The sequence below is a fragment of the Fringilla coelebs genome, assembly GCF_963513975.1.
Source record: "Fringilla coelebs genome assembly, chromosome: 5".
Classification (NCBI taxonomy): Eukaryota; Metazoa; Chordata; class Aves; order Passeriformes; family Fringillidae; genus Fringilla; species Fringilla coelebs.
In genome coordinates this window covers 1,281,751-1,298,156 of record NC_140033.1, presented here as the reverse complement: position 1 = coordinate 1,298,156, position 16,406 = coordinate 1,281,751, and the positions used below count along the sequence as shown (strand labels likewise).

Sequence of the window (16,406 nt, the reverse complement as noted above, 5' to 3'; positions counted from 1 at the left end):
AGGAATTCTTTATTGCTGCTGCTGTTTCCAGCTGTGGCACTGGGGTGGCTGCAGGGAATGGAGACTGTGCCAGCACAGCCTGAGCCACACCTGCCCCACCAAAGGCAGCCAGAGCAGCACAGCCTGGAAAGAACGACGGAACCAAGAAAGGCTTTCCTGCAGGAAACGCTCCCGTCTCACCCCTGGCAGGCAGAGATGCTGCAGGATCTCAGCCTGGAGCTGCTGCTCCCGGAACTGAAGTGAATCAGACCAGAGGCCAGGACTGGTTTCCAGAATTTGGCTTTACTTCGCAGTACAGAAATCATTTGGAGCCTTCAGGAGACACGAGAAGCACAGGCTCTGTCATGCCGATACCGCAGCGCCGTTTGGTCCATCCGAGAAGCCACCAGGGGACAGAAAATACTTCCACATCTTGCCTGCTCTGTAATTTGTTCTCTCAATTTTATTAAGATTAAAACACAAAGGAGCCTGAGGCACAGCTGTGTCCCAACCGATGTAAACGGGTTTAGAAGCTTAAGTGGAGGTTAAGTTCTGTGCCCAGAACGAAGCCAACATTTGCTGCTACAATAGGTGTGGGCTTTGTCCATGATACAACTTTGCCACAGAGTTAAGATTGATGGGAGAGACTTTTAGGGATGCTGTCCACAATAATGGAGTGCTCAGTTTCTATTTTCCTTGATATCAGGTTTGAGTGACATCAGCGTCACATCTACGAGCTCACCAGAAGCACAGGATTGTGAAGGATGTTTTACAAATGATTAAAAAGACAAGGTAAGACACAGCTGTCAATGAGTTATCTCAAATCTGCACCCACGTCTACGTCTGCAAAAATAATAACAGTAAGTTCAGTCTGCCTTTCGCTTACGAGGTTAGTCAGGAATATCAGTCAGGAATTTGCCAGATTCTGGACAGCAGCCCTACTAGAATGAAATAATTAACACATGATATCCAAAAAGGGAACATTACCAGTGCAGTACTCTTCAATCTCTCAGAGATGGGATTACAAAAGCAGGCCTTACAATATTGAATTTCGTACAGTGTTCATTAAGTTCCTTATATATTCATATTAGCCGATTTAAACTTCTCCTAATTAGAGACTCTCATTACTGCTGCTCCTCCTCCCCGTAGATGTCGTTCTTCTTGCGTTTCATCTCCTCGAAGTCGAACTCTGATCCCATCATCCTCTTATAAATATCTTTGATGTCGTCGCACGTCGTCTCGAAGTGGGTGGTGGCGTCGTAGGTGCGCGAGATGAAGATCTGGAAGCAGAAGCAGCGTTGGAGCCCCGAGCTGGAGCCCGTCCCCTCCCAGCCCGGCTCAGCCCTCACTCACCTGGCTCTCGGTTCCTGGGTCGGTCGGTGCAAACAGGTCACTGATGCTCACAAACCTGGAGAAGGGAGAAAGAGCCTTGGTTTGGTTTGGTTTGGAAAAAGGATGGGCTCAGAGCAGGAGTTCGATGCAAGGGCAGCGCTCAGGGTGCTGAGCAAACGCAGCCTGAACAGCCCTGGGCAGGTTCCTGATGTGCCAGCAGAGAGGGACAGGGGCTGCCTGAGGACTCACTTCTGCTCAATGGGCTCCAAGAGGTCCAGGGCTGGCTTGATCTCCTTCTCCGGGTCCGCGGTCTCCACGGTGGTGCTGGCGATGGCGATGTACTTGCCCTGCGCCGCCACGTTGTGAGCAGAGGAGATCATGCACACGTAGATATCTGAGGGGACAGGGCACAGCTGCAGCCCAAAACCTCCTGCAGCCTCATCCCAAAACCTCCTCAGCCTCATCCCAAAACCTTCTCCAACCTCATCCCAAAACCTCCTCAGCCTCATCCCAAAACCTTCTCCAACCTCATCCCAAAACCTCCTCAGCCTCATCCCAAAACCTCCTGCAGCCTCATCCCAAAACCTCCTGCAGCCTCATCCCAAAAACCTCCTCAGCCTCATCCCAAAACCTCCTGTATCCTCGTCCCAAAACCTCCTCAGCCTCATCCCAAAACCTCCTCAGTCTCATCCCAAAACACTGCCCCCATGTCTTCCCACTGCCCTGACACTTGGCACCCCCTGGATAGTTTAGAGAACCTGCAGTGAGTCCCATCCTTGCCCTACATGCTCTCATCTCCTGGCTGAGCAGCCTGGACATGGGAGATCCCCAAAATTCAGTTTCCCATGATGGCTCCCAAAATCTGGTGGGATTCCCAGTGGGGATTCCCAGTGCTCTGTTCCAGGTCAAACAGCCCCTCCCCGCAGCCCTCCCCCCACCTCTCCCAGTCTGGGGCCCTTCCTGCTGCAGGTTCCTCACAAGGTTTTCCGACCACAGACTCCTCCCCTGAGTGCAGCTCAGCCTTGCTGGGCCCTAGCAGCCCCTGGAGCAGGGCACGAGGTGTCCCTGTCCCTGAGGGATCCCCAGCTCACCCCAGGCCGGCCGGGGAGCGCCGCCCTGCCTCGCCCCGCTGCTGAGCCCTGCACGCACCTGATTTCCGGTTGACCTGGTTCTGTGGAATGATGATCTGGCACGAGTTGGCATCGTTTGTGTTCTTGATGGGGTGGCTCAGGATGCAGATGACCCGGATCACCTGGCCCACCTTCGTCACACGGTCCGACACGTAGCTGGGGTCGCAGATGAGCTGTTTGCAGCGAGCCACCTGAGCGCCAACGTGGAAACATCACCCAGCTCACATCAGAAATGGTTTCTCCAGTAATAATTTACAATTTATCAATCTGAAGCCTCCAGGTTGCGCACACTTTGGTCTCTGGCATGGATTGTCACCTTTGTTCCTGGCCAGGACATGTCATTCCCACCCCAAGGGACACATTATCCCACCAGCAAGTGCTCAACTGTCCCATCAGTGCCCACTCAGAGCTCCCAAGCTGGCAGCATTCCCAGTTCTATCCAGCCAGGTGGTGGAGAAGCTGCAGGAAAGCCACGTGCCAGCTGTCAGAGCAGCTGAGAATGCCAAGGGCAGAGCTGGATCCGAGCTGGACACAAGGAGCAGCTCCCTTCCTGAATTATTCACTGCCAGCCCATGAGACTTCATCCCAATCCTGGAGCAGGGATGCTGAGCACTCTGGCCATCAGGACATTGTGCCTTCAGCGAGCTGGCACAGGGACAACAGCCCCAACCCAGCACACCTGGCCCTTGGGCTTAAAAAATGGTTTTCTGTGTGTTAGTTGTGATCAAACCCAAAAGATGTGAGTTCTGAGGGGCAGATGTGGGGAGGGGAGCAGGGAAGGTGGGAAGGGTCCGTACCTCCCCCTCAGACTTGACCCCGACCACTTTGCCGTTCTCTATGACGATCTCCTCGATGGGCTTGTTGAGCATGTAGGTGCCTCCATAGATTGCACTGAGCCTGCAACAGGAAAATCCCTTCAGCACCTCCAGGGCTGGACCTGAACTGCCCTTCCAGTCCCCGGGGTAGATAAACCCCTCCTCAGACTTAAACCTCCTCAAAATCCTTTGCTTAAACACAAGGGATAAATACTCTACCAACAGCATCTCTCAGCAAATCCAGAGGTGAACAAGCCCACAAAGAAAGAATCTCATGTGGAGGAACCATCTATTAAGTGAAAGAACCATTAAGGACCACAGCATTTTGTGCAGCATCACATTCTGGAAGCTCAAGCAGTGACTCCACACAGCCAACTCCACTGCACACCCCACTGGAGGAAACCCGGAGTGAAAGCCAAGTGCTCACCTTGCAAATCCCTGGGGCAGCTCTCCAAGGCCATAGAGGGGGTACAGGTAGGGGCTCTTCCCGTATCGAGCCAGTGACTCGCTGTACAGCTTAATCCTGTTGATTGTTTCTTGGCAGGGTTGATCTAGATAGCTGGGAAGGACAGTTACATCATTTGGGATGCTTCCCCAACCAGCACTTCCAGCAGAATACACCCAGAGAGCAAAACACTGACTTCCCATGAGGTTTGCTTCCCCGCCCCCAGCTGCTCCTGGCAGTGCTTCCCTGGCAGTTCCCTTCTAGGAGCGCTCGGTGGCACAAGTTTTGCTCAGGAACCCTCCGAGTTTAAAATAAACGATCAATCCCATCATAACCCCAAATCCTGGGATTTGGGGGAGCAACTGATCACCCCCACTTACTCATCAGTCCTGTAGAGAGCGAGGGCATGGCCTGTGAAGTCAATGACATCTTGGCCCAGGTCAAACTTCTTGTACACATCCCTCATGGTGGTTTTCTTGGGATCCACGCCCTCGAAGGTCCGCGGGTCGTTCTCGTCAAAGTTGGCCACGTACACCAGGAACTTCCTGAAGCGGCGCTTCTCAAACAAACCCATTAAACCTAAAACCAGGGGTGTGAGAATTCAGAACCAGGGTTGTGAGAATTCAGCAGAACCAGGGTCTGTGAGAATTCAGAACCAGGGCTTGAGAGAATCCTGAACCAGGGTTTGTGAGAATTCAGAACCAGGGCTTGAGAGAATGCTGAACCAGGGTTTGTGAGAATTCAGAACCAGGGTTTGTGAGAATTCAGAACCAGGGTTTGTGAGAATTCAGAACCAGGATTTGTGAGAATTCAGAACCAGGATTTGTGAGAGTTCAGCAGAACCAGGCGTTTGGCACAACTCAGATCCTCAGTGACTTTTGTGGCTTTTCCATTATCAGCAGTGAGTAAAGAACTCCTGAGTGTTCAAACAATGAATGGTGTGGGTTGGAAGGGACCTTCAAGGGCCTTAGTTCCACCCCTATGGCAGGGACACCAGGGGTGCTCCAAGCCCCAGTGTCCAGCCTGGCCTTGGATGCTGCCAAGGATCCATCCAGGGCCAGCCACAGCTGCTCTGGCAATTCCATTCCAGCCCCTCCCCACCCTCCCAGCCAGGAATTCCTTCCCCAGATCCTGTCTAACCCTGCCCTCCTTCAGCCTAAGGCCATTCCCCTTTGTCCTGTCCCTCAACCCCAAACATGAGGCTGGACAAGACACCATTTCTGCACTTGAATTCTCCACAAATTGCAGAAGCAAGACTGAAACTGTGAGGGCAGAGGCAGCACCTCCACTCCTGCCAGGATGAGTGTCTTGGAGAGCACACAGGAGACATGGCCAGAGTGAAGGAATTCCTGATCCCTTCAGCACACAGGAACATCTGCCATGAGGAAGGCTCAGACCTACAGATCTGGGGCCTTAACTGCAGGAGTCACTTTATCAGAAGGTTTTTCAGAGGTGCTCCTGAACACATCCCACGTCTGGAGCTCATGGAATGCCCTCTAAATCCTAATGGATTTCACCACACTGTTATTAGCTTTATTTGAGGAGTGAAATCTAACTAGGCAACAATTAAGGTTTGAGGTGCCACAGGTCGGAATTAGTCATTCCAATTTGCCTGCAATGTTTTTCCCACACACAATTCCAACAAGGACATGACATCAAATATTTATGGCAGAGCTGGGAGCATGAGCCCCAGATGGAACCTCCTGAGGAAGGAAAACACTGCCAGGTTCTCAGCAGAATCTCACTGAACAGGCAGCTTGGGAGCTCCAAGAAAACAGGGCTCAGCAAACCCAAGGCTCACAGCAAGGGGTGTTTGAAGACAAAGAGGTGCAGGAGAACCCTGAGGATGCTCCTTAACACACGAGGAGCATCAAGAATACCCCAAGGGATGGGTTTGCCTCTATTTAGGGGATTCAGAGGGAACAGGTAAGGTGCAGCTACTCACTGGAGGCCAAAGCTTCTGCCTCAGTGGAAGGAACTTTGTAGATCTTTCCTCCCTTGTAGACGAAGCTGCCCTCGATCACCTTGAAGTCCAAGTAACGAGTGACTTCTGTGTAGAGCAGCATCTTTACCAACTGACCTGCAAGGGGTTTGGCACAGTCAAACACAGACACAGCAGCTCCCAAGGCAACAAACCCTTCCCCACGCTCAATTCCCACTGCAGGCTGAAGACAGGCTGGGACTAAAGCATCCGAGCCTTGGCTGGGATCGATCAGCTCTTCCATTGCAGCAGCCCTGAGCCAGACACTGCCCCATCCATCCATCCATCCATCCATCCATCCATCCATCCATCCATCCATCCATCCATCCATCCATCCGTCATCCATCCATCCATCCGTCATCCATCCATCCATCCGTCATTCATCCATCCATCCATCCATCCATCCATCCATCCATCCATCCATCCATCCATCCATCCATCCATCCCCTGGTGCTCCAGGATGAGATTCCAGCAGCCAGGGGCTGTTTTAGGCAAAGGGAGCTGGCCCTGCACTGGGAACCACTTCACTGATAGGGGGTTTGCTCTAGAGCACTCCAGTACTGGAGCACACAGATTCAAGGATAAGGATTACAAGGACTGACAGTGCCTGTCCAATTCCAGCACCCAGCAGCAGCCCAAGGAATATCTGGGAGCTCAGGGTCACTCACCATTAGCCATAAGGAATTTTGGAATGAGGTCCACGTTCCAGTCTCTTCCCCGCCCCATAGATTCTGGTGGAGTTCCCGGGAGATTAAACCTTTTGTAGAGCTTTGCAGAGAGAATACAGAACTTATTATAGCCCAGGAAATCTGTCTGGGTGTCATTTCTCCCACACATGGACACACTTTCCACCCCCACAGCTCCAGGCTGAACACAAGCTCTTCAGAGCCAGCTTCTGGCTGCAGTTTTAGCTCCAATCTGAGTTTGGAACACACAAACACATCCAGTGAATTATTACAGTAAGAAGTAGGCAGTGTAATTCTGCTCATCCAGGCTTTGGGAATATGTGAACCTGATGAATTGTTTAGCATGACATTTCTTAGTCCAATTTACAATTTAGCTGAAGAGTTTTAACACCCAGCTGTAACACCTCTGGAATGCTCCATGCTCAGATTTGCTCAGATTCCAACTGGGAATTACAGCAAACAAGCACAACCCACCAACTCCAATCACCCCACACTGGCATCTTCCTCACTGTTACCTGCTGAGGAAGTGCCATAAAACTTCCTCACTCAAAGGAAACCCTTAGAGTCATTAATGTGAAGCCAGCCCAAGGCTAAGTGGGAATAAAGCCCTTTGTGTACCCAGGAAGGACACAAGGATGGATGGCTGTCTCTCCACACTTACATCTTCCAGGGGTGTAATGGAAGCACTTTCCCCTCCATAGTAAGAGTTCCGATCCATGTGAAGGACTTTCTTTCCATTCACTGACATAATCCCGGAGAGGATGCATTCCTGCAGGAAGGAAAGGATGCAAGGGACAGGTCAGCTGCACTGGAGCCTCCTCCTTCCCATTTTTCCTAAGAGCATGTTCAGACAGCTCCGTTGCAGCTGCACAGCAGCTGCCTCATTCCAGAATTCAGGAACCTCTTGGAGGCAGATTAACCTCTTAATAAATTTTATGTCTGCTCTGGGCAAGATAAGCAAGAGGTCAGAGATTGTGTGTAGGCTGGATCCCTGCACAACCACCACCTATCAGGGCTTCCTAGAGGATTTTTTTTTTGAATTTCATGTATTTGAGCCAAAGGAAAATTTGTCATCTAAGGCACCAGCCATCAGTTTAAGGATGTCCACAGAGAGGCAGCAGGAGAATGAAATCATACCTGGACTTCAATCAGTCTCCTCAGAACTTCAATTATTAATATTTGCCACACTGGGACACTCAGGATAATCAACAGCTTCTCTCAGAGAGCAGCATAAAGAATAAATGAAGGCATTTGGGTGCTTTAGCAGCTCAGCTCTGCTTTCCTTGCTCTGTGCACACTGAGGTTCCTGGAGCAGCAGATCAGCTGCTGTGTGTGACTGCAGCACCACACAGAGCACACACAGTCTGCAGAACCAGCTCAGGCCTTGCACAGCTAAATCCCCATTAAAACACGACTTTGCACCGGTGCTGGCATTCCCCAGCCAAAGAGCTTAACAAAAACTTCAATGTTTGTGTGCTTAGGACAGCTTAGCTTGGAGGTTTTACTGATCTTGCTCTGCCTCAGCTCCCTCCAGCAGCAGAATTCTGGCTGCAGCTGAGCTCCCATTCCTCACCACCATCTCTCTGGTAGGTCCTGGCCACATCTCACGTGATGGGTGGGGCTTCTTGGAGGGGACTTGGAGCAACCTGGTCCAGCGAAGGTGTCCCAACTGTGGCAGGATGGTATTTAAGGTCCTCTCCACCCAAACCACTGCAAACCTTTCATTCAGTTTGAAACCCTCACCCAGCTGCTGAGAGATGCCACCACTGCACATCTGACAGGATTGCTGCAGGCAGGCTGGCCCTCCTGCAGAGATGTGTCTCCAGGAGATCTTTCCTGTTTACTCCACAAGCACCTCAGGCAGGAGTCTCCCCCTGGGTCACTTCCCCCTCCTGCGGAGCGCAGGAGGTTCATTTCCAGCTCCAGACTGACCAGTGCAGGTGTCAGGCAGGAAAACCACAAACACCAGGAGTTTCCCACTGCGGATTGTTTGTGTAAATCCTGACTCCAGTCAATCCTTGCTGTAAAGGAAGCTGTAAAATCAACTTCCCAGCCACAGCAGCTCTCAGGGGTTGTTTTGTTCTAAGGTCAGACATCTGCAGGTGCAGGGATCGCTGGCTGAGAATTTGCTGTGCTGGTGCTTCCAGGTGGCAATGGAAAAACCTTCTCTCTTGGGACAGCAGGGCACTGCTGGCCAGTCTGTCACCCACCAGGATGTCACCAAAATCCAGCCAAGGACCCGAGGAGCAAAGCTGGAGCTGCCTCACGCACAGCAAGGACGCTCAGAATTCAGTCCCTGAAGTCATGGAAGATTTCCAGCACGATGCCCACAAGGCTTCACGATCACCACGTGGACTGTGAGTAGTGAGCCACAGTGCTTCCCACAAAAGCTCTCCATGATCCATTGGCTGCTCCTTCCACTGTACCATCCTTCCAAGGTCCCTCCTTTTTTCCCCACAGGCTGGAGCAAGCAGAGATCCTCCCAGCAGATACAGCTGCACCAAACCCCATGTGAAGTCACTACTCAAAGCCTACAATGCTGAGTAACCACAGGAGTAAAAGTGGCTACAGCATTAATGATGAACCACACCCCAGGCAGGACTGTCACACCAAGGGCCTCATCACCAAGCAGTTACACTCACAGAGCTCTGTGGTTGGACTTCTTGCTCTGCCCTGTGATTTATGCCCCTGGAACATCTCCCAAAACCCTGGCTCACCAGCTCGGCCAGATGGTGGCACAGGACTGCAAGTGTCCATGCTGGAGCTGAGCCACAAGGAAGCCAACCAGGGTTTCACGACTAAGTAAGTTCCAAAAGGAGGGATGGAAAAAAAGCTGCACAAGCCACATCCATTGATCTGGATGTCAGCTGATTTCAGTCACCAACTTAACCTCAAAGCACTTCTTGGTCTGTCTTTCCAGAAGAGGGAGTGTGCATCCCTTGGAGTGAATTTGGGCACCAGCAGAAGACACAAAAGGCCTTAAGCTCCTGTCCACTCTTCGTTTGCACCCATTGAACGCTGCTGTGGGGACGGAGGTGGAGCTATCACACAGCTGTTTAAGCCAAGCTCACTGAGCACTCTGAAATCCTGCCCAGCCCTTTCAGGCCACTTCCCTCTGCAGCCATGATGGCCATGCAGCACCCGGGCTGCACAATGGATTTATCCTCCCAGCTCAGCAATTCCTTTGGATGCAGTGCTGGCCGGGGGACCAGGAACCGCTTGAAGTGTGACGCTGTCATTTGGGTCAGGGAGCGAGGAAAACAAACGGCCTGTGCTGATAAGGGGAGGGCTGGGGAGAGTTTAGAGCGCAAATAAAAAGGGGAAGTGTCACAGTTCAAATCTGTGCGTTTTTTGCTGTTTTATAAACGTCGCCACCACCAAACAAGAACAGGGGGCAGCTGCTGACAGCAGCACCAGGACACAGCAGGGATCGCTCCGGGTATCCAGATCCAACAGAATCCATGCAAACTGCAGTCACGCTGCTACTACAATGCACTGCCTGAGCCAGTTCAGGTTACGAGCTCCCAGGAGCTCATTGTGCTGCTGAATGAACAATCTGAGCACCGTCGATGTCGTCTGCTGCAAATGGCCAGGGAACCAGGGAGAAACCAGCACTGGGAATGTGGGGACAGCACATCCACTGGGAGTCCGTGGAAATAAAAGTAAGGAGTAACTTGGAGGTGTTTCCATGCTTGCTTAAGACCATCAGCCCCTCCCTGGAGAGCAAGAGCTGGTCATGACCAGACCTTGTGCATGCAGAGGCCTTGAGGAATGGAGGGAAGCAAGGAGGTTTCTGTGGATTTTCTCCAAGTAGGGCGGCAGTTCAGAAAGGCTCAGACAGCCCGATGGAAACTCGAGCCAGCGCAGCTCCTGTAACGGCGCCGAGGGGAGGATTGGGCACTGAGCAACAAGCAAAATCCCTTCAGCTTCGGGAACGGGCTCTGGCACTGCCAGACTCTTTCTTCGAAAGGCAGGGCTTGCTGTGGCCAGAGAGTCACACAGAGAGAGTGGCTGGGCTTGGAAGAGACCTCTGGAGATCCTTGCTCCAACCTAGGCAGGGTCACCTGGATCAGTGACACGGGCAATTCCACCCCTCACCACCGGACCCAAAGCTCTGCTCATGCTACAACTGCCAAAACAACTCCTCACTGCACTGCAACAATCCCCTCTGCAACCAGGGCGTGATGCAAAGGACAGACTCCAGCTTTCCCTATCAAAGGGAAGAAGCTCTTCCTCCTAAGCCATTCCTCCACCTCAAAGGAAGAGCCTTGAAAGGAATGAAAACAACTAGGAAAGTTGGGTGTCTCCTACAGCAGACGCTCCCACATGGTACTCACAGTCACTCTGAGGCTCTTCAGGCCACACAGCCTGGGCCTGTGTGAATAAATATATCCTGAACCAACGACTTTGGCTCCTCTGCTCCTGCAGAAAGTGAATCTGTATCTTTGTGATGGATTTGAATAGCTTTAACATGGGGAGGCAGCTGGCAGGTAAGAAGCTTAGTTCAGCCTGCAGAGAGTGAAACCTCAGCAGGAACAGAGCATTCACCTACTGGGGCTCAACTGGAGCGTTCAATTATCCCCAAAATTCATGGAAAATAACTTTGTAGAAGCAGGGAGGGCAGATAACAGAGCCTGTCACCAGGCACAACATCCCACTCTGAAATAACCCAGCAAGGAAGTACCCAGCCGCTCCCACAGCAGAGAGGTGGAAATTAGGGTGAGCTGGGAAATTCCCTGAACTGAAAAGAGAGGTGTGAAAATACAGCCATGAGGAGCTCTCCAGTCTGTGACCACTGCACCAGATTAAAAACGAGTGTGTGCAGTAGGGCTGCAGGAAGATGATCCCTAATCTGCCACACATGATGCACACAGAAAGCCTAAGACAAGGACCTTAAAGCTATTAAAGCTCCAGCAGCCTGGAAAAGTCATTCCCACCAGGAATGAGGCAGCTGGAAGATCTACCAGCTCTCGTGCAGATCTCTAACTTCACACTGATCCAGGCAGGAGGGAGCAGGAGGAGCCATGGAGTTCCCTACAGCTGGTGGATGTCTGAGGACTTGTATCAGCAGTAATTCAGGATTATTTTTCCCCACAGGGCTAAAACACCTCTTGGAGCTGGCACTGCAATGGGGTCTCTGACTAGCACACAGAAGGGAAAAGCTGAAATAGTTTGAGTGCCAGTAATCCCAGTCCTAAAGCTGCCTTTAGTCCTTCATTACTGTAGAGGAAGAGATTAACACCTGAAATATTCATGTTGCACTTCCAGATCCATCCCAGTGGAATTTACACGTGCACTCGATGGCCCCACAGACCCAACCAGAATGACCACTACAATGGATGTATTTGTGCTCTTCTACAAAGCCTCCAACAACTCATTCTTCCTCTTTAAACCAACAACTGAACTTTCCCTTTGGAAAAAGAAAAAAAACCTCCAGATCAGCAGCAGAGACACAACCTCAGAGTTGGAACAGGGGCCTGATGGGGCTCCAGCAGCAGAATCCAGGACCAGCTTGACCACTTCTGTGACAGCTCCTTTGGAAAAGGAAAGGAACAACTGGATGTGTTTCCAGCTCCTTCTCCTCAGGTACCACAGGTACCAGATCCTTTTCCACTGCTACCACAGCTGGAGGAGCAACCTTCAAGCTTCACCTGAGAGCAGGGGAGTCCTTCAGCCCAGCCTGATCCAGCTCTGCTCTGAACCACTCACCAGCCACAATGGTTGAGCCAAGCCCAGGAATTCTGGGATGGCTGCACCAGCACCTCTGGTTTCCATTCTTTTCCACATGAGCTGCTCAAGACAAGACGAAGTCCACCCTAATTGGTATTTCGGAGGCAAAGCCAGCACACCAGAAGCAAAATCCGAACTCCTGGATATTCCCAGGCTCTGGAGTTTGGTCAGCACACCTTAAAATACGGCCCTAATTTATTCCTTTTAACTCAACCGCTGCTCATTAGCAGGAGCTTGTCTTAAAAGTGATTTCACAAGAGGCCTTTTGTCAAATTTACACTGGCATTTGTCAGTTTGAGATTAAGCCCTGCGTTCACCAACTTGATACCCCGCTCACACTAAAGCATAAATTAACATTTTAATGGGGCTCGGATCTATTGGAGGCCCCTTCACTACAAGCTCATTATATTTCACCTCCCCAAAAGTCCCTTTCCCTGCCTTGCTGAGCTGGGGCAGGCTTTAGGACAGACTCCAGCTTTCCCTATCAAAGGGAAGAAGCTTTTTCCTCCTAAGCCATTCCTCCACCTCAAAGAAGAGCCTTGAAAGGAATGAAAGCAACTGGGAAAGTTGGGTGTCCCCACAGCAGACACTCACACACCTTCCACCTTTCCTTTGTGCCACGTTCCAGGTGTGCTACCCTTCTCCCCCAACCCAAAAGAGGGGGATGATAATCCAGCCGTGCCTTCGGTGGGGTCCTGTGCCAGCAGCCCCATCAATCACAGCACCAAAACCACGGGAGGAAACGCCTAGATTTCAATTCAACCTCCATCCCCAGGGGAAGTGGGAGAAATCCCTCTGGGACCAAGCCCAGAGATCCCTTTGTCCAGCCACCTTTCCCCACCAACAGGAAGGAACAAAAGCAGGAAAGGACAGTTCCACAAGGAGGAAAACCTTTCCACCATATTGGATTTTCTTCCTCCTTTCTCCAAACAATGCCTCGCATTTGTAACCTGCAATCTGCCCTCCCGTGGCATCTCCTGGCCTCCAGGGATGCAGGAACCGGGAGAAATCCTCCTGCAAACCTCCCGGGCAGCGGCACTGCCATGTTTTTTTTCCCCAGGGCTGTCTGCGGCGCGGGCTGCATCCTCCACAATAGGACAAAGCCCCACTAGGGCTCATCCCCTTCCCTCCGCCGCACCCCCATCAGCTGTCAGCTCTCCTTAGGGATCACCGGGATGCAGCCACATCGCAGGAAAGGGGTTTTTTTTTGGAGGGGGGAATAAGGGAAATTTGACAGGCTCGCCAGCCTCCCATCCCCCTCCTGCTGCAGTCAGGGCTGGATGGAGCCGAAGGCTGCAAAGGCGGAGCGGGAATGGGGATGGAGAGGGGGGGGATAACCACGGCTGCCTCCACCCTGCACGGACCTGCAGCCACGTTAGGTTTGTGGTACGGGGGGGGCGTGGGGAGAGATGCGTGAATGGAAAAAAATAAGGTAATAATTTAAAAAATAAATAAAAGGCAATAAATGCCCGTCGGCGTTTTATTGTCCGAGTCTCCCCACGCCCTCCCTCTGCAAAACAACCGCATTTCCTGGGGCCCCCTGGGAACGGCGGGGATCGGGAACGGGGGTATATCCAAACACGAAGAGCTGTTGTAAAATATAACTATAAATCATACAAAAACCCCACCCGGGGGTCCAGTTAGGGATGGCGAGAAGGATCCAGGGTGGGGACGGCACTGGAGCTGCGGGGTGCTGTGAGAATTAACGATGGGGAAATGAGCCAGGGGTCCCCCGGGGGGGTCACACGCACCAGACCCCCGGGGTAATGTTGAGGGGCGGAGGGGAAGGATCCCAGGCTGGGCTGGAGATGAATGGGAAAGGATCCAGGGTGGGGGTGGGACTGAAGCCGAGGGGGTGCTGTGATAATTAATGATAGGGGAAAGCACCCAGGGGTCCCCCAGCGTGTCACATACACCAGACCCCCGGTAATTCTGGGGATGGGGACAGGGGGAAGAATCCAGATAGAGGCGGGGGGGCTACGATGGACAGGTGACAGCTGAAGAAAACGACATGAATGAGGCGAGTGGGGTGATAATCAGGTGAGAGACTGGGGAGGGGACCGCACACCCTGGGGGAGGGGATAAAGACCCGAGCGCCCCAGGCGGGGGGGGCTCAAACCCAGGCTGAGGGGGGGGATGATCAGGTGATAGACGGGCAAAGGACAGCGGCGCCGGGGCGGGTGAGAGATGGGGAAGGGGGTCAGCCGCAGGAGCCGGGGGATGGCGGAGGGGGGGCGGCGGGGCGGGGCAGGGCGGCGGCCGCCCGCAGCAGGCCCGAGGCGCGAGCGAACGGCGGCGGCTCCTCACCGTGAGGCCGGTGCCCAGCACGATCACGTCGTACTCCTCATTCATGGCGGCGCGCGGTGTCTCGGGGGTCTCTCGGCCGGGGCTGAGGCGAACCGAGCGCTACGCGGGGGCCGCGGGAGCGCGAGAAAATGGAGCCGCCGCCGTGAGGGGACCGCGCCGGGAGGGGCGGGGCCGGGCCACCTGCGCCCCGCCCACGCGCCTGCCAATCACGGCCAGACATGCCACGCCATTGGCCGGCGGCGCCGTCACTCAAGGGGCGGGAGCGATGCGCGCGCGAGCGGCGCTGCCACCGTGGTGGGGGCGCGGCGCGCATGCGCAGTTCAATGGCCGCCCCACGAGCTCGGTGTGTGCAGAGGGGGAACCTTTAGGGGGGGGGGGGGGCCCTAAATTTGGGGGTGCTCCTTAATTTATGGGGTTCCCAATTTGGGAGGGACTTCACTTTGGGGGGTTCTTAATTTGGGAGAGTCCCCAGTTTGGGGGAGTCCTTTATTTGGGGTGGTCTCAGTTTAGGGGGCCCCTTCAATCGGGGGGGGGTCCTCAGGTTTCATGGATCCTCAGTTTGGGGGATTTCTCAGTTTAGGGAATTTCCTCCACTTGGAGAGGGGCCCTGGATTTATGGGGGGTTCTTTCTTGGGGGACAGACCTAGGTTTGGGGGCCCTCAGTTTTGGTGGGCTCCTGAACCTGGGGGGTTCCTCTATTTAGGGTATTCTTCCTCTATTTAGGTTTGGGGGAGTTTTCAGTCTGGGGGGGGAATCCTCCATTTAGGGGGTCCCCAATTTGGGGGGCATTTCCTCAATTTAGGGGAGGATCCTCTATTTGGAGGTGGATCTTAATTTTGGGGGACCTCGCATTAGTGAGGGATACAACTGAAGGGGATTCTTTTTGGGGGGAGTCCCCTATTTGGGGGATCCTTAATTTCAAGGAGATCCTCACTTTGGGGATGTTCCTTAATATTGGGGAGGTCCTCAGTTTAGGGAGTTCTCTGGGGAGCATCCTCAATCGAGGGAGGTTCTTAAATTAGGGGGGGTTGTCAGTTTAGTGGGGTCTTTAAATGAGGGGTTCCTCAGTTTGGGGGTTCCTCAGTTGAGGGGGGTTTAACTGGACCCCCCCAATCCCTCCACATCTGATGCTTTTCCATCCCATCCCAGGCATCCCATGAACCACTTCTGATGGGAAATTTGCCAACTATCCCAACAAACACCCCTAAATCAGGCTGCATCCCTACTTCCTAAAACCCTGTTTGGGAAAAAAAAAAACAGGAAGGAAAAGCTTTTGGAAAAAAACAGAATTCCCTGGAGGAATTTTGCTGTCATAAAGCTGAATCCACGTTCCTTTTCCAACCCTCAAAATGATGCACATTCCCCTTTGTGTTTTGAAGGTGTTCCCATGTTTTTAAGGAGTTTTCCCTTGGTGTTTCCATGGATATTTGGGAACATTCCCACTGTTTTTTTCTCATCAGCAATATTGGGAGGACACAGCTATTCCACAGCTTATTAAAATGATAAAAATGGGAATGAAGCAGCCCCTTGCACTTCCTGCTGTAGGGAGGCCAGAGCTGGATTTATGGATTTAAGGATCCATAGATCCTTAAATTTTAAATTTAAGGATTTAACTTAAATTTAATCCTTTAAATTTTTTTTATTCGTTTTGGAGGAATAAAATAATTTCCTCACCCACCCAGGGGCTGATTCAAAATTCCTGTTCCAGGGATAGCAAGGTGGGAATTTCCCTCTCAAACCCAGCCATGAGCACCACGGCTCATGGTGCACACCTCAACTCACTCCCTTCCTGATTTTTAACATCTGCCACCCTCAAAAAAGCAGAATTTCATCAGTTTTTAGCTCCTGGCATCACAAACAGACAAGGACACATCAGTTTTTGATGGAATTTATAATTCCAGCTGCACAAAGCCATCAGCTGCAGCTGCTCTTACCTTGCTGGGTATTCCAGGCTGCCAAGAGCAGATTATTGAGATTTAAAGTTCATCAGTGCTGGGAACT

The 16,406-nt window shown here is 52.3% G+C and overlaps 1 protein-coding gene across 1 annotated transcript; it reads right to left on the bottom strand.

Moving 5' to 3' along the window:
- Nucleotides 1–270: 270 nt before the first annotated feature.
- On the bottom strand, nucleotides 271–14,570 carry GDI2 (GDP dissociation inhibitor 2). Its single transcript, XM_084206311.1, has 11 exons — nucleotides 14,406–14,570; nucleotides 7,030–7,137; nucleotides 6,351–6,450; nucleotides 5,647–5,781; nucleotides 4,082–4,280; nucleotides 3,684–3,815; nucleotides 3,239–3,338; nucleotides 2,461–2,632; nucleotides 1,561–1,705; nucleotides 1,333–1,387; nucleotides 271–1,259 (listed from the first exon to the last, which is right to left on the bottom strand). Exons 1-11 carry the CDS (start codon nucleotides 14,448–14,450, stop codon nucleotides 1,104–1,106), a joined length of 1,347 nt encoding a protein of 448 aa, XP_084062437.1. The 5' UTR covers nucleotides 14,451–14,570; the 3' UTR covers nucleotides 271–1,103.
- Between the last annotated feature and the right edge of the window lie 1,836 nt (nucleotides 14,571–16,406).